This window comes from Doryrhamphus excisus, chromosome 22, assembly GCF_030265055.1.
Source record: "Doryrhamphus excisus isolate RoL2022-K1 chromosome 22, RoL_Dexc_1.0, whole genome shotgun sequence".
Taxonomy (NCBI): domain Eukaryota; kingdom Metazoa; phylum Chordata; class Actinopteri; order Syngnathiformes; family Syngnathidae; genus Doryrhamphus; species Doryrhamphus excisus.
In genome coordinates this window covers 107,225-131,221 of record NC_080487.1, presented here as the reverse complement: position 1 = coordinate 131,221, position 23,997 = coordinate 107,225, and the positions used below count along the sequence as shown (strand labels likewise).

General features: G+C 49.0%; 4 protein-coding genes and 3 non-coding genes across 9 annotated transcripts; all 7 read left to right on the top strand.

The window, feature by feature from the left end:
* The first annotated feature begins 373 nt into the window (after positions 1 to 373).
* rps8a (ribosomal protein S8a) lies at positions 374 to 2,832 on the top strand. The gene is made up of 6 exons (XM_058062146.1): positions 374 to 436; positions 1,209 to 1,315; positions 1,523 to 1,622; positions 1,806 to 1,981; positions 2,185 to 2,314; positions 2,681 to 2,832. Exons 1-6 carry the CDS (start codon positions 433 to 435, stop codon positions 2,788 to 2,790), a joined length of 627 nt encoding a protein of 208 aa, XP_057918129.1. The 5' UTR covers positions 374 to 432; the 3' UTR covers positions 2,791 to 2,832.
* On the top strand, positions 1,349 to 1,455 carry LOC131110074 (small nucleolar RNA SNORD46). Its single transcript, XR_009120838.1, has one exon. It is a non-coding gene; the product is annotated as a small nucleolar RNA SNORD46 (small nucleolar RNA).
* Positions 1,659 to 1,727, top strand: LOC131110073 (small nucleolar RNA SNORD38). The gene has a single exon (XR_009120837.1). It is a non-coding gene; the product is annotated as a small nucleolar RNA SNORD38 (small nucleolar RNA).
* On the top strand, positions 2,035 to 2,103 carry LOC131110072 (small nucleolar RNA SNORD38). The gene has a single exon (XR_009120836.1). It is a non-coding gene; the product is annotated as a small nucleolar RNA SNORD38 (small nucleolar RNA).
* Positions 2,833 to 3,871: 1,039 nt separating the features above from the next.
* acadm (acyl-CoA dehydrogenase medium chain) lies at positions 3,872 to 8,833 on the top strand. The gene is made up of 12 exons (XM_058062135.1): positions 3,872 to 4,018; positions 4,298 to 4,406; positions 5,751 to 5,848; positions 5,925 to 5,994; positions 6,072 to 6,172; positions 6,250 to 6,330; positions 6,417 to 6,547; positions 6,780 to 6,888; positions 6,954 to 7,094; positions 7,163 to 7,258; positions 7,699 to 7,947; positions 8,016 to 8,833. Exons 1-12 carry the CDS (start codon positions 4,004 to 4,006, stop codon positions 8,085 to 8,087), a joined length of 1,272 nt encoding a protein of 423 aa, XP_057918118.1. The 5' UTR covers positions 3,872 to 4,003; the 3' UTR covers positions 8,088 to 8,833.
* Positions 8,834 to 9,051: 218 nt separating this feature from the next.
* On the top strand, positions 9,052 to 12,806 carry rabggtb (Rab geranylgeranyltransferase subunit beta). The gene is made up of 9 exons (XM_058062138.1): positions 9,052 to 9,155; positions 9,407 to 9,514; positions 9,771 to 9,968; positions 10,041 to 10,146; positions 10,217 to 10,269; positions 11,238 to 11,348; positions 11,426 to 11,551; positions 11,856 to 12,005; positions 12,079 to 12,806. Exons 1-9 carry the CDS (start codon positions 9,153 to 9,155, stop codon positions 12,217 to 12,219), a joined length of 996 nt encoding a protein of 331 aa, XP_057918121.1. The 5' UTR covers positions 9,052 to 9,152; the 3' UTR covers positions 12,220 to 12,806.
* A 142-nt stretch (positions 12,807 to 12,948) lies between these two features.
* On the top strand, positions 12,949 to 21,169 carry st6galnac3 (ST6 (alpha-N-acetyl-neuraminyl-2,3-beta-galactosyl-1,3)-N-acetylgalactosaminide alpha-2,6-sialyltransferase 3). 3 transcript variants are annotated; one of them, XM_058062142.1, is made up of 5 exons: positions 12,949 to 13,731; positions 16,874 to 17,050; positions 17,952 to 18,361; positions 19,478 to 19,585; positions 19,800 to 21,169. In XM_058062142.1, the coding sequence occupies exons 1-5, from the start codon at positions 13,699 to 13,701 to the stop codon at positions 19,987 to 19,989; spliced, it is 918 nt and encodes a 305-aa protein (XP_057918125.1). In that variant the 5' UTR covers positions 12,949 to 13,698; the 3' UTR covers positions 19,990 to 21,169. The 3 variants fall into 3 exon arrangements, with proteins under 3 accessions (XP_057918125.1, XP_057918127.1, XP_057918128.1); XM_058062144.1 differs by having other exon boundaries at positions 12,949 to 13,950; XM_058062145.1 differs by lacking the exon at positions 16,874 to 17,050.
* Positions 21,170 to 23,997: the final 2,828 nt, after the last annotated feature.

Genomic DNA, 23,997 nt, shown 5'->3' with positions numbered 1-23,997 from the left:
GACCTTCCACCTTCAAAAAACAAGTCAAAACGCACCTGTTTAAATCCTGTTTAAATAAACTTTTTATACCTGACTGCTTTTTTTATACCTGACTTGTTTTACCTGTCAATGAATGTATGGATGTTGTATTTTAATGCATCTTTTACTCTGTTTTTACTCAACTCTATTTTTTATTTCTTTTTTCTTCACTGTAAAGCGTCTTTGAGTACTCTGAAAAGCGCTATACAAATACAATGTATTATTATTGGTATTATTATTATTATTGTCAAAAGGTTAAATATAAGACAAATTCTAGCTTTGGAACGTTTGGAAAATAACAAAATAACGGCAGACACCATCAAATCTCACCAAGCTGAGCGTTGTCGCGAGAACACGTGGCCTCAAACGTTCCCATGAGCCTTTGCGCTTCCTCTTTCTAGCCGGCGCCGAAGAATGGGTACGTGCTTTCATGCTTGCGTTGGAAGGCGAATCCTCGTCCATCCGTCGTTTTATCAAAGGATTAGCTATCACACTGCCTATTATGTTAAAGATAAATATGGATAGAGCAGCGGTAATTGCAACTTGACTGTGTGCGGGCAGTTGTTGACATTTTGAATAAGTTTTTTTCACTGGGTGTCTGAAATGCAAGCCAAGATGGCTTCCTGCTGGCCATGTAGCGAGATGCTGAAGCACGATGGAGTGAGCGTAGTTGTGGTGTTCGAGAGGAGTTAAGGTATTTTATCACATTGCCTTAACTTTGCAGTTGGTGGTGTCACGAATCGACCAATTTAGTTATTGCTTATTACCTAAAAACTCTACCCAGCCGGGCGCTGTTAGCCTTAGCCGCTAAGTAATGCTTTGCTCAAGCGTGTACTTTTAATTAGCATCGACGCGGAGTTATTTTTTACATTAACAGTCATTGCATGTATACCACACGGCAGGCGGTACTACGTGTCTGAATGAAAGTTTGTGGTGTTGTAGGAAGCCATTAAGGCTACTAAACTGACACGTCGCTAACTAGGCTGTGCCTTTTACATGTTTGGTTTTCATGAATTCAACTAAGCGGAAGAATTGAGCTTTGCTTGGGTTACATGATGAAGCTCTTTATGCGGAGTCCAAATACACAATGTGGACACCCTACCTTGGAGAACTGATTGCTCAAGCACAGCCTGGTTATTGTGCAGTATTTGCATCAACATGTCCACTACTTACAAAGTGTTCTGCCAAAGGTATTTCTAGGGACAACTGGCACAAACGCCGCAAGACTGGCGGCAAACGCAAACCCTACCACAAGAAGAGGAAGTATGAACTGGGACGACCTCCAGCAAACACAAAGGTAAACACCACCGTGTGAGTTAAAGCCTGATGGAGCGTGAGTGATGAAAACCGGACCTTAGGTGGGTCTTGTTGTGCCGTTTTGGTGCAAAGCTGGGGACCTACCCATGCTAGGGCTAGTCATAGTTACACTGACACGCAAGAAGCGCTTTGAGGGACAAATACGTATGCTACATTTGTAACTAACCTAAACGATCTGTTCCTCAAGATCGGACCCCGGCGTATCCACACTGTGAGGGTCCGTGGCGGGAACAAAAAGTATCGAGCTCTGAGGCTGGACGTTGGGAACTTCTCATGGGGTTCTGAATGTAAGTGTCCATCAGAGTTGTGAACATCAGCCTTTCTCTCAATGATGATGCCTTTACCAGTTCTGCTACTGAATGCAAGTGCTGATGTTTTAGAATCTGAGAAGAACTTGTCACCGCTGTTGCAGTCGTCGCTCATACGCAAGCCAAAATAAGCAGCCATTTTCCCCCTGCATCTGTTTTTAGGCTGCACACGCAAGACCAGGATCATCGACGTGGTCTACAATGCCTCCAACAATGAGCTGGTCAGAACCAAGACCTTGGTGAAGAACTGCATTGTCCTGGTCGACAGCCTTCCCTTCAGACAGTGGTATGAGGCTCACTACGCCACTCCTCTGGGACGCAAGAAAGGAACCAAACTGGTATGACGGGTTTTGGCTGGATGCAACTAAAATGGAGTTTTGGTCTCTTGGTCTTTCAGGGAAGATAACTTTGTCCAGTTCTGCTACTGAATGGAAGTGATGCTAATGAACACTCTGAGAAAGACATGCCAAAGCTCATGACATTTCACCTTTGTCATAATTTGGTGTTCCTTTTCGTCTGACCTTTTGTTCTTGTACTTCAGACTCCTGAGGAGGAAGAGGTCCTGAACAAAAAGAGGTCCAAGAAGATCCAGAAGAAGTATGATGAGCGTAAAAAGACTGCCAAAATCAGCACCATCTTGGAGGAGCAGTTCCAGCAGGGAAAACTTCTTGGTGAGTGAGGAGCGATGCAAAATGGATGCTGTCACAACAGTCCCACTAGGGCCATGGCATTTGAAGGAAAACTGCACTTTGGGGAATTTTGCCCATCAACCTTACAATCCTTACAAAAGACCTGAAGACACTACTTTATCTCCTCTGAGCGTTCTAAAGATACACAAACAGCTTAAAGAAAGCGAAGACTCCACTTAATGGGATGCAACTATTTCTTCCTGGAAATAAACGACCAACAACGCCTCATTTACTTAATGTTACCTGCATTTGAACGTAGCATTGTTATGCCAAAGAACTACTTTGCTGGTGGGGTGAAGCTTGACGCCTATTGGTGCCTTTTTGTTATTTTTTGTCTTCTCCTTGCAGCCTGCATTGCCTCCAGACCGGGACAATGTGGCAGAGCAGACGGCTACATCCTGGAGGGCAAAGAACTTGAGTTCTACCTGAGGAAAATAAAGGCCAAGAAAGGCAAATAAATGTACAGCTGTTTGACGTCAATAAAAACCAATGTCCCCAAATGTGACTTGTTCTTACTCTGAAGAGCCTGTTCTCCAACATCTGCTCAGCCATTATTTTTCTATGCCAATTATCCTGGCTAGGCTTGCGTGTGTGCAGGAGCCTATCCCAGCTGTCTTGTGGCGAGGTGGGGTACAACCTGGACTGGTCCAATCACAGGGCACATATAGACAACCGTTCATACATTGGACAATATTCTGATGTCACAGCGGAGGTTCGAACCCAGGGCTTCCTGATCTCCTGACTGGCCAACATGCTAACCACTCAACCACTGTGCAGCTAGTACCATCTACAGCGGGGATGGGCAAACTACGGCCTGAGGGCCACATCCGGCCCGTCTGTACATTCCAAAGTATTTCATTGAAACTGAACATCCAACCTGGCATCATAGCTTGAGCCGACCATAACCTTCGGTTATGTCATGTGGTCTGCTGTTGACGCGGTGGTCCTGAAGAGGGACTTTCACAGATACAGGAAGTCCAGGTGGACTGTTGGAATTGTATGGGTAGAATATATAGTCTGATCCCCAGTCAATTTTGCCCAAAAGCCCCCCCATCTACACGTTACTATTTTGCAGTTAATATTGCATGCGTTAATATTTTGAGTATCCAAACTTCCCACCAAGAGCTGCCTGCAGATGAAAGACTTTTATACATCAAAGATGCTAACCGCAATCCAATGTAGGTCAGTAAATGCTAGGATATTTGAAGAAAACAGAAATGATTGTCAATTTCATTTGAACAATGTGATGGCTCTAACAATACAGTACTGTTATTTTACACTTGTCAAAGGAGCTGAAATGTATGTTGTATAGCCATTTCACGTTTTCGTTGGTTCGTGGAAGATAAGTGAATGATTCGAAATGTTCGTCTTCATTTCCATGAATGTCAAAATGACCTTTAGAATTACAAGCGTTTTCCCGGTGGTAAAAATAGTTTTAACATTCCTATTTCACTGTAAATTGATATTTCCTCGTCTACCAGCACCAGATTAAGCTTTCAAAGACACGGAAGGGTATAAAACAAAATTAGGTAACAAAGTAGAGTAAAGGTCGCTTGACCAAGCGTTGACAAGAGTCATGTGACTGAATGCGCTGCTGTGATTGGCGGCCGGGGTCGTCATCTTGAAGAGGGGCAATAGCAAACCTTTCAGTGTTGTGACGAAGGTTGAACAATGCTGTTAAATAAGGTGAGTGCTTTGTTTACATTAACGCCATATACATGAAGTAACGCCAACATATAGTCATTTTTAGTCAGGTTAAGGTGGCTACTTGGAATTGGTTAGCGGCAACTGAGCTGTGATAGCTTCGTCGGTCTCTAGCTAACGTTGGCTTGTTCCACGTCTTCCAGACGTCAGTACAACACAGTACCAAGTACCGAGTATCAATAGCACCTCCATACTGCATAATGTTAAACAAAGAAGTGGCTGGGTGTTGGTGAAATGCTCTATGTCTTTGTGCCCTACCAGCTCCTTCGGGCCGGGACGCGCTGCGGTGTCCGGCTACAGAGCTCCGGTGCCGCGGCAGCCAGTGTGAAAACCTCCGGCGACCACACGGCGGCCAACGGCTTCTCGTTTGGTAGGTAGCGTAAACATCTTGTTACATTATACTTACATATACTGTCACCGCCTTTTAAAAAGAATCTATGGCAATGTAAACGGCTAATAAATACATTCACGTAAGGCTTGCGAGACGGCTGAACATGTGGTGCGCTTGTTTTGTTCACATTGACAGCTAGCAGCGATGCAGCTGTCGACTAAAGTACTATAGGAAATGAAAGAAAAATAATCATCGGTTGATTTTACTACGATTTTACTACGTGAGCCAGACGCAGTTGGTGTCCCTTGAGGTGAGCAGACGGCAAGCATTAGCCTTGGCACATACACACTCATGTTGGCCATGCTAACACCAAGTTAGTCATTCTGGATGCTTGCTAAATTTGCAATGTCATAACTCGGTTAAAAAAAACTATGCACCAATAGGACCCTGGCTTTTCCTAAATATGTGTATACTTTATTCTGACATTGTTTTATCATTGAAAATGTCAAAAGCCAAGAGATATGAGCGTTACTACCCAGAATGATTATAGCAGTCAAATTAACTGCTCGCTTTTTCTGATTTGTTGTTGTGATTTTTACAGTTGCTTTAATTAGTCCCACGAGGGGAAATTCCAGGTATACACAAACACAAGCACACAAGAGTGCATTCAAGGTAATAAAGTAATATACAAGGTAATAAAGTAATAGATAAGGTAATACAACCATTTCACTATTTGCTACACTTTCCCACTCAACCCAACCTTCCAGTTTCTGAGCCAAGTTATAGTTCTGTATGATATGTACTAAGCTGCACATACAGACATCCCTGGTTTACATAGGATTTCACAGGGGGGGGGGGGGGGGGGCTGGCTGCAGGCTACCACAGTGTGCACACACACCAGACTTGTGGAGGTGCCCTCCAGCCACAAGGCTCTCATGACTGTTGATGAGTAAATGCAGGACTAAAACACTTCCTCGCTTAAAAAAAGTGCTCAAAGTTCCGATGCATACAAACCAAAAAAGTAGTTAACCTCCAAGTCAGCCAGTGCAGCTGCACGTTTTCAGCCGCTCTAGCTAGAACAAAGGTGGCTCTGCATGGCAGCTGTGTTACCATGGTAACTTCGGCTAAACTCCTAGACTTTCAACTTGTTCCATCTTAAAATCAATGTCAGCAGACGTATATGTCACAGCGATCCTTGCATGAGTAGTCAGTAGGTCGACAGCCAGTCACAATACCGTTTGTTGAATGTTGAATAACAATGCTTCATCATATGAAGCGTGTGAAAGCAATCCAAAGCAGTACAAATGACCATCAGTGCCATGACAGCAGCTGAATGTCAGAGGACGGCCTTTTTACAAACACGCTCTTCTATCCGTCCCGCAGAGCTGACCGATCAACAGCGAGAGTTCCAGCAGCTGGCGCGCAAGTTTGCATGCGAGGAAATCGTCCCCAAGGCTGCAGATTATGACAAAAGTGGAGAGGTGGTGTTTGACTATAGATTTGGTAATGATGGCGTAGGTGCTGAATGGCATAGCATGACGCTGAACCATTTTGCAGTATCCAATGGCCATCATCAAGAAGGCATGGGCCCTAGGACTGATGAATAGCCACATTGCAGAGGACTACGGTATATTTGCACCTCCTTTAAGTCCGCTTCCCTGACATGGTGGCCTCAAAGTGTCCTAATTTGTCCTCTTTTTCCAGGCGGCATGGGCTTGTCTATATTTGACAGCTGCCTCATCACCGAGGAGCTGGCCTTTGGCTGCACCGGCGTGCAGACGGCCATCGAGGCCAACTCTCTGGGAGTGAGTTTAGAAGGTCCTCCATGTGCTGACTGGAACAAAGCATTTCTTTAACTCTGCCTACTGCCCATCCCCTGCAGCAAATGCCCGTCATTATTGCTGGCAATGAGGCGCAGAAGAAGAAATACCTAGGAAGGATGACCGAGGAGCCTCTCATGTGTGTAAGTCCTTCATGAACTTCAGCTTGGTGGTTGACCTCCTTGTTCTGAAGTTGAGCATCAGTCAAACGGCACGTTTTGTTCTGCAGGCGTACTGTGTGACTGAGCCGGGGGCTGGCTCGGATGTCGCGGGTGTTAAGACGCGGGCTGAGAAGAAGGGCGACGAGTATGTGGTCAACGGCCAGAAGATGTGGATCACCAATGGCGGCAAGGCTAACTGGTGAGTTGGAGCACGCCCATGTCATGTGACCGGGCTACGTATCATACATCCATATCATATGTAGGCCTTATGATTATGTTTATTATATGTTTTTGGACGACAGCACATCTGCTTTAGCGTACGTTGTTTGCCTTTAATAATGAAATTGTGTCATTTGATTTAGCCGTACTACTACTACTACTACTACTACTACTACTAGCTACCCTGACCTAGTGTTGCCTTTTCATAACAGGTACTTCCTCCTGGCCCGCACCGACCCGGACCCCAAATGTCCCACCAACAAGGCTTTTACCGGGTTCATTGTGGAAGCAGACACCCCCGGAGTCCAAGTGGGGAGAAAGGTAAGGCATAGGATTTAACATGGCGACCTTGCATACGTTTTCCTTTTCTCTTCTTGCTGCTGTAGGAAATGAACATGGGCCAGCGCTGCTCCGACACCAGAGGCATCACCTTTGAGGACGTCAGGATTCCAAAGGAGAATGTCCTCCTCGGCGAGGGAGCAGGATTCAAGATAGCCATGGGTGCCTTTGACAAGACCCGGCCTCCGGCAAGTCGTCTACCTTGGGGCGTGGCTTTTTCCTATAACTTGGCTAATCAGGTGGACGTGTCGTGCAGGTGGCAGCAGGAGCCACCGGCCTGGCTCAGAGGGCCCTCCATGAAGCCACCACCTACGCCCTGGAGAGGAAGACCTTTGGCAAACTGATTGCTGAGGTTTGTTGAGTGGAAAGCAAGCCAACACTTGCAGACCATCAGGTCTTCAAGGACTCATTAGCAACTCCTACCCGCTCAATTAGAAAGTGGCGTTGGCTCGGAGGCAGGAAGCACTGATCACGGCGGAGTGGGCATGCCCGGAGGCGGGCCGAATGTGTGCACTTCACATGCCCGTAAAAGAGAATTCAGAATAAAAGTCAATCTGTGCAATTGAGCCTGCCATGAGATGATGAGGGCGAGGAGGAAGTGGCGGCCGTCATGCTAAGCGGGCAGCTGGAGTCCTTCAGCCAAACGCCAGCGTTTGTTTGGGATGCAATCAGCTGTCAATCACACTACGCATTTGTTGTGGCCGTGTGCCATGTAGGGGTTACACCAAGTTACACCAAGGGCTACTGGCGAATAAAAAGTTTATTGCAAATGTTTATCTTCCCGTCTGGCAGCACCAGGCCATCTCCTTCCTGCTGGCGGAAATGGCGATGAAGGTGGAGCTGGCCCGCATGGCGTATCAGCGAGCCGCCTGGGAAGTGGACCGCGGCCGCAGGAACACCTACTACGCCTCCATCGCCAAGGCCTTTGCTGGTGACATTGCCAACCAGGTGGCCTCGGACGCCGTGCAGATATTCGGAGGCAACGGCTTCAACAGCGACTACCCGGTGGAGAAACTGATGAGGGACGCCAAGATCTACCAGGTGAGCATCAAGCGCTTCTTCACGTCTTCTTTGCAAGACTTGGAACGTGTCTTCTTTTTCTTCTGTAGATCTATGAAGGCACCGCTCAGATCCAAAGATTGATTATTTCCCGGGAGCACCTGGCAAAGGCCCAGAAGTGATGGGTGTGGTTAGGATGACAGTCATCATGGCTGCACACCTTCGGCGTGTCACCCGCCTGCCTTGCCAAGTGTCACACAGCTTGGTTCAGACGTTCAGCCTCCATTGCCTTAAGATGTGCAGTTGATTAAAGTGCTCGTGACACCAAAACACGCCTTGGTCTCGGATGCTTGTTGTGTCCAAGGCTTTTCCTAGAACACTTGCAACCAAAGCGTATTCCCATTTCCAAAAGACACAGTTGGTTTCAATACTGCCCCGCAGACGGAGACGAAAATCATGCCGAGGTGGCAGTAAGTCAATCCATGGGTCTTCTATTCTCAGTAGTAGCCAACTGACTGATTCCCAACTGAGCTGCTAGCTTGGCGGCTAATCTGGCGCCTGTTGCAGCATGCAGCATGAAGTCCAAAGGAGGCCATCTTGGATTGCAGCGTGCGGGAATAATGTGGCTTTTCACTCGTATTTATTAGTTTCTCTGACAAATGTCTACTTTCACTTTTTTGTGTCACGAGCACTTTAAGGAATAAAGTACTGAAGTCTGCTTTTGGCTCAGATGTTATTGATCAAATTCTACTTGGATAGTATTGTACAAGTCCCGATAGTTGCGGTGATGGGTAAAGTTGTATATTCTGTTTGGCACTTGCTCGTGTAAATGCCACTTTATGAAATGAATGACAAGGTTGCTCATGTTTTCTACAGATGATGTGATATGATGAACGTGTGCTCAAATAAAGCTTTCTTTGAAACAACATTGGGCCAAGCCTCTCCTCGGTTGTGATCCTGATGTGAATTAATGATTACAATAGCTATAAAATTAGCTGAGTCTGCACTTATGTGAATATAAACACCAATGGGGGCAACACCAACAGCGCCAAATAAGCGAAGACAGCTGGGGTAGGCTCCAGCATGCCCGCGACCCTCGTGATGACAAGCGGTCCAGAAACTAGGTGGACGGAAGCTGCCGCTTCATCCTCCGAACACTAGGCGGCAGTAATGCGCCTTGTTGGCTGGTCAGTCAGCCGCTGTGGTCTGAAACTGCTCACGGAAGTGACAATGCGACAATTTTCAAAATGGTAAATATTTTTATTTCGATAATGTTTGGGTTCCTCTTTTTTAATTCAATGTAGCGCCAAGCAAATGTACTTGTCCGACCTAACTCCACCGAGTCCTGAATGACCGGTTGTGGGCGGACTCGGCTGCTAAAATGGTTAGCATGTCGCTCGGAGATTAGCTCTATTGTTGGCATACTAACACCGACTAAATTAGCGATGAACCTTTTAGCAGAAAGTGTGAAGTGCAACGTTTGCTGTGTGTTGAATGTCAGGGTACGCAAGTGAAAGACGTCTTCATCAACCCCGACGCCCTCAACACGCTCCTGCTGGACAAACACGCCGACTACATCGCCGCCTACGGCTGCAAAAAGGACGACTATGTGAGTCCAGTCCTTTGCTACACACGATTTCAACAATGGCCCGGCCTTGCTAGCATTATTATTATTATTATCATTATTATTATGATTATATACGCCAAAACAACAACAACTATGCTCATTTTCAATGTGCTAGCTCAGCAATTTCAGCCTAATACCGCAAACAGTAATGTATCAGTATCGGTATCGGTATCAGTATCGGCGGTACCAGCCTGGTATCTACTGGTATGGGATGGATGGCAACATTGTTGGTGTCCAGGAGTACACCCTGTCCGAGTACGTGCGCATGAGCGGCATCTACTGGGGCCTGACGGTGATGGACCTGATGGGCCAGCTGCCCCGCATGAACCGCCAGGAGATCGTGGACTTCATCAAAGCCTGTCAGCACGAGTGCGGGGGCGTCAGCGCCAGCGTGGGCCACGACCCCCACCTGCTCTACACGCTCAGCGCCGTGCAGGTGAGGCTCGGACTCTCGCCGCAGAGCCGTGTTGAGACGCCTCACTGGATGTTCTTCACATCTCCTGCTCAGATCCTGTGCTTGTACGACAGCGTGGACGCGCTGGACGTGGACAAAGTGGTGGACTATGTCAAAGGCCTGCAGCAGCACGACGGCTCCTTCGCAGGGGACAAATGGGGTACGACAGATCAGAAGACATTTGCTGCACCATGAGGATGGAAAGCATCCTTCTTTTCTTGCCCCCACAGGCGAGATTGACACCAGGTTTTCCTTCTGTGCCGTGGCCACGCTTGCCTTACTGGTTTGTATTTCACTTTCACTTTCTTGCACCCAATTCCACATGTGGCGTCACCGGCTACGTTTACATGCAGTCAAATATCATATATCATAAATATCATATATCATAAATATCATAACCACAATTAGCAATAGCTACAACAGCCATGTGAATGAACGCCAATAACCCTTTGGAAAAACAAAGACCTCTAGTACCGGTCAGGCTCATCCTGGGATCAGGGTTCTATGGCCTCCAGCCCTCCAACTAAGATGGCCTCCAGCTCTCCAACTAAGATGTCCTCCAGCTCTCCAACTAAGATGGCCTCCAGCTCTCCAACTAAGATGTCCTCCAGCCCTCCAACTAAGATGGCCTCCAGCTCTCCAACTAAGATGGCCTCCAGCTCTCCAACTAAGATGTCCTCCAGCTCTCCAACTAAGATGTCCTCCAGCTCTCCAACTAAGATGTCCTCCAGCTCTCCAACTAAGATGTCCTCCAGCTCTCCAACTAAGATGTCCTCCAGCTCTCCAACTAAGATGTCCTCCAGCTCTCCAACTAAGATGTCCACCTCATGTTCCTCCTCATGTGCCCCTGCCATGTCCTCCATGATGATGCTTCTACGGCCTGAAGCTCTCCAACTGAGATGTCCACCTCATGTTCCTCCTGGTGTGCCCCTGCCATGTCCTCCATGATGATGCTTCTACGGCCTGAAGCTCTCCAACTAAGATGTCCACCTCATGTTCCTCCTGGTGTGCCCCTGCCATGTCCTCCATGATGATGCTTCTACAGCCTGAAGCTGGTGTGAGCCTCCAACAGGCGTTTCAACCGTCCAGAATGCTGCTTTGATGGCGTGATCCTGATATCCTGATGGATTCCAAGTAGCCTGAGCAACAGCGTGACGAGTCCTGTGGTTCAGGCGTCTCAACGGGTCATTGGGAATGATTGAGAAACGGGAATGTTGACCTTGATGGGCGTCCTGTCTGTCTTCTCTCAAGGACAAGCTGGATGTAATCAACGTGGACAAAGCTGTGGAATTCGTTCTGTCTTGTATGAACTTTGACGGCGGTTTCGGATGCAGGCCCGGTTCAGAGTCTCATGCGGGTCAGGTGAGTCCCCCCCCTTCTGTGTGAGGAATGGACTGTTCCACCTGAGCTGAAGTGGATGTATGCTGTGCTTTTGCCAGATTTACTGCTGCACGGGCTTCCTGTCTCTGACCGGCCAGCTGCACCAGCTCAACGCAGACCTGCTGGGCTGGTGGCTCTGCGAGAGGCAGCTGCCCTCCGGGGGCCTCAACGGGCGGCCTGAGAAGGTTCATACCTCACTGACCTTTGTCCTTCACCTCTCCTTGTCATTTGCCGGGACTTTCCATCATCTAATTCAGGGGTCGGTCTGATGTGGATTTCAGTCACTGAAGACATGAAAGCGTTGACAAAGACGGTTAAATGAAAATAGCCAAGTGGTGAACTTAGGGTTCGGCTGCTGTGATTCCCCAAGTACCTCCTCGTGCATCACACGTTCCGCTGACTCCAGAACAGTCCACCTCCTTGAACAGAACCAGAGTAGTCCACACCCTGTGTTGCTAAAAGGTAAGAATGAAGATCCCTCTGCTTCAGCTTCCAGATGTGTGCTACTCCTGGTGGGTTCTGGCTTCCCTCAAGATCATCGGCAAGATTCACTGGATCGACAAGGACAAGCTGCGCAGCTTCATCCTGGCCTGCCAGGACGAGGAGACGGGAGGCTTCGCCGACCGGCCGGGAGACATGGTGAGCTTTGCGGCCTTCGTTCCGCATTCTAGACCCGACCGGCCATCACTGACCTTCCGTGTCGCCGTTTCAGGTGGATCCTTTCCACACGCTCTTTGGAATCGCCGGCCTGTCCCTCCTTGGAGATGAGCAGATCAAAGCCGTCAATCCTGTGCTATGCATGCCGGAAGATGTCCTGCAGAAGCTGGGTCTGCAGCCGGACCTCCTCAGCTAGCCCGCCCCCCTGCCCCCCCGCAGCAACAGCATCATGTTCAGCATCATGTATAACGCTTTGATGAAGAAGCACTCAATTATGCAATCCATCATAATCATCACCCGTGGAGGAACTACTTAACATCCTTGAACATTCCTGGACATCTTCACTTGGGACAGGAAATTCTCGTTGTGCATTGTCATTTGTGTTTCTATGATCGGCATTTGAAGAGCCAACACTCGATGGAGCGCCGACAGTTTCCCAGCGGTCCGACGGCAGGAAACGCGGGCACGGCTCCACACTAGCCTGTCCGTACGTGACAGGTGGAGGGCTGAGAACATCGCCTGACAAATGGCCTTCATGGGACTCCTTAGCTTTGTTAGCCAACTGCATGCTTCCGAAGCCTGGCCAGACCTCCACCAGTCTTCTCACAGTCTCATCGTGAGTTTGACCAGTCGTGCTGTATGTTCTCCTCAAGTAAATCTCATGTTCTTGTCTTTCATCATTCCACCAGTGGATCCACCAGTCTTCTCACAGTCTCATCGTGAGTTTGACCAGTCGTGCTGTATGTTCTCCTCAAGTAAATCTCATGTTCTTGTCTTTCATCATTCCTTGTTTGGATCAAACAGCCAACAATTCCGGGCTCCTTATTTTAGTTCTATTAAAATGATCTACCTGGAACGATCTGGAACCCCCCCTACACAGCCCCCCCAGGCCAATAGCACCATCGTAAATACATCCGCTAGGTGGCGCCGTTTCCTTTGTAATTACACCAGCGAGCACACCTGCACCGTGTACCTGTATTAGGGGTGTCCAAAGTGCTGCCCCGGGGTCATAGGTGACCCGCAGCTGTCTTTTTGATGGCCCTCGGTACATTCTTCAAATCCAATTATACTAAATAACTACTGTCATTTCATGACAAGAGTACAAATATTAAGAGAATACAATTTAAAAGTGTCAATCTTTCAAGGAACATTTTTAACAATAAAGTCACAATATGATCAGGAAATAGTTTTTTAGAAGCATAAAGTTTAGAGGGAAAAAGACCTTTTAAAAGTCGTGATATGAGAAACATTCATTTATTTATGCTGGAGCCTATCCCAGCTGCTTTGGGTGGAAGGCGGGGGCCAATCACAGATAGGAGACACTAAACAAATAAAACGCCAAAGGTCTCATCCGAACGCTGCAGAACCACGTGATTCCCCCAGCCAATCAGAGACAAGAGCCAGGACAAGCGCAGCATCGGTCACGTGACTCGCGCTAACGAGCTGGGTGACGTAAGGGGGCGGGACTCTGCGTCCGTGCGGACCAATCACGTCACTGCGTCGCCTCGGTTTGCAGCAGCTCGGCTAAGGAGGAGGAAAAAAAGGAAACGGAAAAAGGCGAATAACGGTGCACGTGAGCCACAACAATGTCGGCCGATTATTCAGGCGTGTAAAAGCCGGACTCCATGAGCCGGCAACATCGCGGTGCGGACATAAGCGGCGTCCAACGGGAAGCATGGGGGAAAGACGGATGGCCTGGCTGTGGAAGGTGAGTGGAGGAAGGATGGGGGCTGCGCGTCCTTGTGTTCTTTTCTCCCGACAGCACGGCTGCAAGATGATGCGGTGTTCGCCGATGAAGGCGGTGCATCTCGGACGTGTCGGCGGGCTTCGAATGGCACGGCCGTGCTCTAATCTGCCGGAGAATTTTGGAGGTGTAGCTTATTTGTGGCGTTTTTCCAATGGAAGCAGGCCCTCGCGGTGACGTCAGGCAAGTCACAGGAAGGATACAAGAGAACTTTTGACATGCTCGGCTCCCGGTCAGTCTGCAATTAGCCTTTTGGGGATTATTCACACCCGATTTCAGTGGCACGCAAGGCAAGCTTGCAGTTATTTGGCTTTTTGTTACTTATACATACATATGTTCCATTTCAGCACGTTTTTTTGACTGGCTGTCCTTGAACACACCATAGTTGTGTTTGGCTAAGGCTATGCTTAGCTTCCACTCGGCCTGTCACCTTAACATATTTGTCGGGATGATATGGCGATAAACGATATGATTGTCAACATGATCTTTTCATGATTGTAATGCTAATGTTTGACATAATAATGGAGTACATGCTATGCTATCAAAAGCAATAAACTTTCATTTTCTATTTAATATTGCAATTGGAATGTCAAGCGCTTTGATATCAAACAAATTCAACAAAATACATTCAAAAAACAAAAAAGTACAGTTGTCAATTGATTCAAATATTTAATCATGATTAATTGTATGTTGCCCACAGTTAACTCATAATTAATTGCCATTATTGCAGATCTATTATCTAACTATTATAATTAGTAGGAATGTCTAATTGCCCACATTGTGCAACTGGATTGATACCGATAGCGACGTGTGACTGGATCCCACTGGATCCTATCATGGAGACGCGCCTCCTGGCTTCATGGAGACGCGCCTCCTGGCCTCATGGAGACGCGCCTCCTGACCTCATGGAGTCGCGCCTCCTGGCTTCATGGAGTCGTGCCTCCTGGCTTCATGGAGTCAACCCATGGCTTCCATTCCGTGTCATCATTGGTTAGTGGTGAGCAGCTTTCCCAGTACGTTTGGGCTGTGCTTTGTACTAAAGACGTGTTCCAAATTGGGCAGCTAAACGTCCTAAAGTAAGAGCCAGCGTGAGAAGTTTCAAGTCAATTTCCAGGCCCCTGAGAGCAGCACCATGCGTGACAAGAGCAGCGGCAGTACAGCGGCTCACTTCCGATCTCCCGAGCCTGCAAAGCCTGCTGGGCTCCGTCACGTCAAGCGCGGCACGTATTTCTCACCAGCCTCACCGCCATCGAGCCTCAGCGCCTCTTTCCCCCTCCGAGTGGCGTCACACTTAGCTGGAGCGCTCGGACCGCTGAGCTAGCAGGAAGTCCCGCTAATTGCATTAGCGTTGATCAAGTCTGCGGGTGCCACCTGCTCCACAAGCTGCCGTGCTAGCACTAGCATCTATGCTAGCACGTCACGTCCCATTCTGGATCTAGACTGCCAATGAAGTCCAGTTCGCATCCCAGGGGGGAGGAGAGAGGAAACAACTAATTGACAGGCGGCGTTCAGTGCACACTATTATGCTAGGTGTTAACATGCTAATGCTAGCATTGTTAACATGATTTTCCTGAATGTGAACCAACATTGGCATTGTAGCATTGTTGCCATTTTCATAGGTCGACACTATTCGCATTCACGCTATTAACATGTTTGGGGGGGGGGGGGGGGGGGCATGCCAACTCCACCCAGAGATGGCGGAGGGTGGATTTGATGATGATGATTATGAAGGTGAACATGTGGTGCTGTGGGGATTATGCTGCACTAGATGTGACTAATGCATTAGTGGAATGGATAATGGATGTCTGCTACATGAAGGTCACACCAAGCGTCAGTGAAGTAGACTCCTGCTCACGCGTCACCTTTGTGATGCCGTAGCCTCTTTCACCAAGCATCACATCACCTAAGAAGCTTTGGTGTAGAGTGGCGCTCTAGGCTGGCGCTCTAGGCTGGCGTTCTAGGCTGGGGTTCTAGGCTGGGGTTCTAGGCTGGGGTTCTAGGCTGGGGTTCTAGGCTGGCGCCACGGCAGATTAGCACCCGTGTGACCTGGATTGAAGGATGCTGCTGTCACAGCTCATACAACGTTTGGCTTTTATCTGCCGTAAATGACACGCAAAGATCATGCCAACTGTCACTCATACTTCCCATGACAGAAGATTAAGCCATGCATGTCTAAGTACACACGGACCTTGTACAGTCAAACTGACAATGGCTCATTAAATACATATTTTCATACAACTTTTTGATATTTTTAAAAGGTGTACATAGTTTCATGCAACTTTTAACAAATGGCATCTTCTTACAAACCCAAACTAAATCCTAACCCCAGCCCATACTAAACCCTAACCCATACTAAACCCTAACCCCAGCCCATACTAAACCCCGGCCCATACTAAACCCCGGCCCATACTAAACCCTAACCCATACTAAACCCTAACCCATACTAAACCCCAACCCATACTAAACCCCGGGCCATACTAAAGCCATTTAAAGGATGTTTTCACCAATCCAAACCTGAGAAGTTGTATAAAAATGTCAAACATCTTCTTTTCCTCCACAATCTCTGCCCTTTTAGTGAAGCGCTCTCTGCTGGACACGACAGGAAGTTATTTCTATGTATTTATATTTCTATGTATTCATTTATAGATTAGTACACAAGACCATTTGAAGTGCTTTACAGAAAAGAGGGTGAAGATCATGTCCTAAAATCATTATTCATAATTCAAAATCATAATTGCATAGAATCCTTGCCCATCCGGACCCATCCGGACCCATGGACCCACGTGGGGAATTGTTGTCATCACCTTGGCAGGGGACCTTGGTAGAACATGCCAACTCCACACAGAGATGCCCGAGCGGAATCGAACCCAACACGTGTAGATATGCTCAGAGGTTGAACACGTTTGAGAGAAGTCTGCATCACAGCTTTGAGACGTTTCTCATTTGGGCGGGTCACAGTGGGACAAGAACACAAAGGGCCCCCGGGCCACGCTTTGGACACCCAGAGCATATGGGAGCCTAGCGGTTGGTCGTCATCACGTGCGTCTCGTGTGGTTGTTGTGTTCATCAGAGGTAACGCTGTGCCGCTCTTCTTCTGCGCCCACAGAGGAAGTCGCTGATGGCGACGGGCCTGGTGGTGGGCGTGTCGCTCTTCGTGGTGGCCATCAACTTCCAGTGGCGGCCTGGGCTGGGCGAGACGTTGGCCGGTCGCTGGGTGTCGTCCAAGCGGGCCTTCCGGGCCTTCAAGCCTCACCTGGGCTACGTCAGCATCCCCAAACAGGAAGTGAGTTCCTCGCATTGCATGCCACTTTCAAAGGTTCCCCTGCGGGATCGGCCAATTCCTGAAAATGCGTGACTTCCTCTCTGCTTTTGGACCGTCGCATTCTCCCGCCTTCTCACGGCTCGCTGCACAATTTACACAAATGGAAATAGCAAAAGCGCCGATCATTCCCAGCACATCCAAATGTCAAACCCCGAGGACGCAGCTGGCAGCGCGAGCGAGGATTCGCTGTTCCGGCGCATCAGCGGGAAGAGCGTGCTGGAAATTGGCAGATTAATGGCGATCGGGTCGGGCTCCCGCCTCCCAACGTTCTCCTGAGATTTATGCAAATGAACGTCTTCCAGCCACGCAGCCACGCCTCCAAACAGGGCGACTCCTACATCTCCCGCCATCTTTAGCGGGCTGTCACTCACTCCCGACGCGCTCACACGCGGCTTCATTGCGTATTAAAGGGCGGCGTCTGGGGCAGCTTTGAACATCCAGCCTGCTTTTCCTGCCGCCCGCCTCGCCTCGCCGGCGCATCCTCACTTCCTGTTGCACGATTCAGTCGTGGGCCTTGTGATGGGATACTTTAGAGCTCAGTGAAGTGAGAGAACCCGATATCGGTCGCTCGTACTGGAACAAAACCAGCCTGGCATCTTGGGATTGGACAGGGATCCAACAGGAATGTGGAGCCGTGAGCGCCGCATCGGCAAAATGAAAGGATGTTTAGTGAAGCCACGCGTGAAGATATGCTAAGAACTTCCACATTATCATTTCTTTCCATGTTAACATCAACTCCTCCTCAGATGGAGGACACGTGCGTCTGGCGTTGGCCAGCGAACACGCTAGTGGAGATGATTGACACATCATAACGATTATGTTGATGTTGGAATAATTTAGCGTGTGTGACGTTGGTCCACAGCCCCTGAAGCTGAACTGCGAGCTGTGCAGCGTGGTGTCCAGCTCCGGCCAGATCCTGGGCCAGGCGGCGGGGGCGCTCATAGACCGCTCGCCGTGCATCTGGCGCATGAACAACGCACCCACGCGAGGCTTCGAGCGCGACGTGGGCCGGCGCACCACGCTACGGGTGGTGTCGCACACCAGCGTGCCTCTGCTGCTCCAGAGGCCGCAGCACTTCTTCGGCGAGCACAACGACACCGTCTACGTGGTCTGGGGGCCGCTGAGGAACATGCGCAAGGACGGCAAGGGCCTGGTCTACAACATGCTGCGCCAGGTCGCCGACAGCTACCCAAACGCTCGCATCTACGTCACCACGGAGGACAGGATGAACTACTGCGACATGGTCTTCAAGAAGGAGACGGGCAAGGACAGGTGAGCGTTCCAATAATAATACTGCATGGCTCTTCTTGGGCATGGAATATTTTACCTCTGCTTTGAACGGGACGGGCTTGTTGATGGCACAAACATGACACGCACACACACACACACACACACACAAGCGTACTTACACACATAGCCTGACATACCACATCCTGTACACGCGTGTACTGAGCTACATACTTTCTACAGAGCAGAGTTACGATGCATACAAACCAAAACCAAAACCAAAACCAGCGGTTCAAGCTAGCTTGTACCGCTAAGAGTCATCCTGGTACTTTCTGCTCCTCCCAGTCCCGCATGAACTCTTGTTGAGGGAATGGCTCCCTCTGCTGGCCAGAAGGGAAATGCCATTCATCTAATCTGCCAGCCAGGCTCTTATTGGCCACGTTCTGCTGCTGGATGCTATCAGCGGGAGATAAGCGACCTTACGAGAAGCCGGGACTTAAATCACTCTGGCATCGCTGCCACCTGGTCCTGCTCCCCGCCTCCATGAGACGCCCCCGTCCCGTTTATGGATGTAAGCCCCCAAATCCATGCAGACACTTTTTTTTTTTTTTTTACTAGCCACCCTTTTTCTTCAGCTTGACTGAAAGTTTTTCTCTCCACACGGTCTAATACAGACCACATCAAATACCACATCAAGTACCACATCAAGTACCACATCCATGCATACATGCTACGCTACCATGGTGCTACGCTACCATGGTGCTACGCTACCATGGTGCTACGCTACCATGGTGCTACGCTACCATGGTGCTACGGTGCTTCTTTTGGCCCTCTGGTAGAATGAGGAGACGCTCTAGCGAGCTCATGCGGCCGCATTGCTCATTCGTGTCATTAAAAATAAACTGCAGTTGCTGTGTGGCAAAATAAAAAATAAATACTAGTTTGTACCCTGCGGCTTCTCAGGCTTTGGGTTTGCTGAGTCCCAGAAGCTCCTAGCATGACACTCGGCCGCCAATGTTTCCAAATTCGTGGCGCTGTCATTGCAGGCAGGGCATCAAAATATGAAAGAATAGCTCCAAAAGTCTGCATTCTAATTATTATGATAATATTTGCGTTGCGTTGTGTAACGATGCGTGCCATCGTGTATTTTTGTGTGTGCAGGATCCAGTCCGGCTCGTACTTGAGCACCGGCTGGTTCACGCTCATCCTGGCCATGGACATGTGCAAAGAGATCCACATCTACGGCATGATCAACGACTCCTACTGCAGGTAAGACCCCATTTCCTGTAGTCCGCTCGGAAGACGCTACCAAAACCCAGCCTCTTTGAAGGCATCGGTGGGAACGCCACATGCTAACAAAGGCAGGAGAACGTTTCAACACATTTTATCCAAGAGGAGATTGAGGGCAGCTGAAGTTGAGACTGTGGAGCCCGTGATGTCAAAGTGCTAAAATGATGCCATTTATTATCCATGTCTCCACCAGGACGGGGGGCTACCGCAACGTCCCGTACCACTACTACGAGGCGGGCAGCAGGGACGAGTGCGCCGAGTACCTCCTTCACGAGAGCGCTCCCTACGGGGGGCACCGCTTCATCACCGAGAAGTCGGTGTTCGCCAAGTGGGCCAAAAGCCACACCATCAAGTTCTTCAACCCGCCCTGGCAACTGTCCTGACCCCCGGACAGCGTCCCAGATCCCGGCCTGGTTTGAGGTTCTTCCTCGGACGGGTGAGGCTTGGATCCGCACTGAAGTCGTGCGGCCGATTCCCAAACGTGGCGGACTCAAGCCGAGCATCAACATCGTCATTGACGCCATCTCAGAAGCACGTCAGCCCCCCCACCGAGTCGCCACTGAAGGTGGTTTCAGGATTCCGGTTCTGGTTTCTTGGAGGATGCCAGCAGCTTTTATTTTGCTTTTGGAGCTCATTCGTCCTGCAGAGATGTGTTCAAGTCCAAGCTCCGTCGTTGCGCAGCCAAGGAAGGAAGCGTGCAACGAGGCCGTCGTTGTGCTCCATCGTGTTGTGCTGCACTTTTTTATGTCCGGCTGGACTTTGGTGCCTCCCATGAGCGGCCCAGGGGGGCGGGGCTGATGGGGACGGTGCTCCACGAGGCTTCACGCTGGCCTCATTGCTCCCTCCGCCCCCTCGTCCTCCAGATGTAAGCCAGCCGAGCGAGCTCCGCATGGAAGGCATTCCCAAATGTCACACGCAATCCAGGCGCTAATGACGACGTCTTCTTCTGCTCCTCTTGGAGGAACTGGCCTGTGCTTCATTTGGGAACCAAGCGTACACAAACGAGTAGAATCCAAAGACTTTTAGCCGCCAGGTAGCACACTGGGACGCCAATCCCTGCTCCGTGTTTTGCTTTCCACGTCACTCATGCGCTAATGAGGTCAGCAGGAATGAACGTAGCACACGACGCTAACCGGCGCCGTAAACTCATCCATGCGGTCGCTGCCGGACGCGCTTGTGTTCTTAGCAAGTAGCAAGGAGCAGCTGCGTCCTACCTTTGATCGAGTAACGACTCCCGACCGGGAAAAGAAGACGGTAGCAACACCGGTGAGGTCAGAGGTCGGATTACATGATGTCACGCTGCGTGTTTACCGCGTATTTGCCGTTTTTCCACTCCCACAAACACTGTGACAGCGCAGTCATCTGGCACCTCCAGCATCACTGTGGATGCTGGGGTTGCTGCTGTACGCTGCCGCCCTTCATCACCCCCTGGGTTGGCCCCCGCCTGCAAACCTTTGCCTCCACTGCCTGGCACCCTAACGTTTCATATTTAGTAAACCTCCCAAGCTTATGGAGATATGCTAGTGGGGGGGGGCACCCTAACGTTTCATATTTAGTAAACCTCCCAAGCATATGGAGATATGCTAGTGGGGGGGGGGGGCACCCTAACGTTTCATATTTAGTAAACCTCCCAAGCATATGGAGATATGCTAGTGGGGGGGGGCACCCTAACGTTTCATGTTTAGTAAACCTCCCAAGCATATGGAGATATGCTAGTGGGGGGGGGGCACCCTAACGTTTCATATTTAGTAAACCTCCCAAGCATATGGAGATATGCTAGTGGGGGGGGGGGCACCCTAACGTTTCATATTTAGTAAACCTCCCAAGCTTATGGAGATATGCTAAGACCTTTAATGTGACCAAGCATATTATCAATATGACAATGTTCTCCTTTTTACATTTAAAATGTTTTTAGTTATGTAATTCATATTAGAATATGCAATTATTATTAGACTTTATGTCAATATATTTTACCTTCATTCCTGTCACATTAAAAATGTTCCAACCTAATTTATTACAACCATATTTATTCTTTCTTTTCTTTTTTATCATGTTAATGACATCCTTTTCTCTTTCTTCTTTCAACTTTATGCTTCTAAAATATGTTTTCCCTCATCATGTTATGGCATTTATGGCCTGTTTTCATTACTACATACTAAAATACTACATTGGTACTACAGTTATACGTCAGAATGGTTTAACACCAGAATACTACATTGGTACTACAGTTTTAGGTCAGAATGGTTTAACACCAGAATACTACATTGGTACTACAGTTTTAGGTCAGAATGGTTTAACACCAGAATACTACATTGGTACTACAGTTTTAGGTCAGAATGGTTTAACACCAGAATACTACATTGGTACTACAGTTATAGGTCAGAATGGTTTAACAGCAGAATACTACATTGGTACTACAGTTATAGGTCAGAATGGTTTAACATCAGAATACTACATTGGTACTACAGTTATAGGTCAGAATGGTTTAACATCAGAATACTACATTGGTACTACAGTTATAGGTCAGAATGGTTTAACACCAGAATACTACATTGGTACTACAGTTATAGGTCAGAATGGTTTAACACCAGAATACTACATTGGTACTACAGTTATAGGTCAGAATGGTTTAACATCAGAATACTACATTGGTACTACAGTTATAGGTCAGAATGGTTTAACACCAGAATACTACATTGGTATTTTGGCTATTTTTCTTGGTAGAGCAACAAAAACAGAAGGTGTGCGGCCCTCCAAGCGCCTACCTGTCCTGGAACCGGAAGTAGAACAGCTAAACAGGATGCCGCTAGCCGACCCGTGCTAACGGAGCTAGCTTATCACATGGTAAACTTTACAGAACGTCTCACTAAACACAATAACACACACAATAGACAATAATAACACAACAACACACCAAAACAACATTTACACAACTCAACAATCCACGCAATTTTCCAGCGAGACTAAAGATCGTGTCTTACCTCGTCCACGTCTGCTGGGTGAGTGGACGACGGCACGCGCGTATCTCGAGGCGATGACGTCACCGCACGTCGCACACGCTGACACAACACTCTTACCATAGAACAACTGTATATATCCTATTGACATATTTACATATAAAAGTAGAAAAATAATGTTTTAGTGAAATGAAGACATTTTAAACTCATTCATATGTTACATGGAGCCCCCATGGAGCCCCCATGGAGCCCGCATGGAGCCCACATGGAGCCCGCATGGAGCCCGCATGGAGCCCGCATGGAGCCCCCATGGAGTCCGCATGGAGCCCCCATGGAGCCCCCATGGAGCCCCCATGGAGCCTACATGGAGCCCCCATGGAGCCCCCATGGAGCCTACATGGAGCCCGCATGGAGCCCGCATGGAGCCCGCATGGAGCCCGCATGGAGCCCGCATGGAGCCCGCATGGAGCCCGCATGGAGCCCGCATGGAGCCCGCATGGAGCCCGCATGGAGCCTACATGGAGCCTACCCCAGCTGTCTTCAAGCAAGAGGCGGGTCCACCCTGGACTGGTGCCAGCCATCACTTCAGGGTTGGTGTGAAACGGCGACAGCGAATCAGGTGCTGAACAGCCACCCAACAGCGAGACTGACTCCGACAATGATGGGAGGGATCTGGGCGAACAGCTGAAGTTCCCGGCCAGGATAACATCTACACGCCTCCAACCAGACGCCATCATTCTGGATCTCACCCTGGGAAGAACCGTGGACAAACGCTGCTGGGACACAGCCGGGGTCTGATCAACCCTGGTGGGGTCACCTGGGCTAGGGGTCACCCAATGACCCCGGGTTACATCGCTGATGATGTTTCTGATTGACATAGGTAGTATGTATCAATACTACAATACTACAATACTACTACGTATCTCCTGTAATGGAATGAACACATACGTGTCATACATGTGTCGACCATTAAAGCCCTGCATTATTCACTTGGTTTGGCATTGTGGGTGAGAACATTCATGACCCCCATTCATGACCCCCATTCATGACCCCCCATTCATGACCCCCATTCATGACCCCCATTCATGACCCCCATTCATGACTCCCCTCCCATTCATGACCCCCATTCATGACCCCCATTCATGACCCCCATTCATGACCCCCATTCATGACCCCCATTCATGACTCCCCTCCCATTCGTGACCCCCCAAGACACCTGGCAGCCCCCTCCATTCCACTGACGGACAACCAAGTAGGCGGCCATGCAAATAAGAAAGAATGAAAGCTGGACTAACGTTCTACTGCCCCCCCCCCCCCCCCCTCCGCTCCAGTGATTTCCACGCAGTACTGCTACTGCAGTAATACCATGAAGGTGTACCATCTGTTGCAGGTGGTCTCCCTAATGAAGTCTTCCTCCCTTTGGGTCTTCACCTG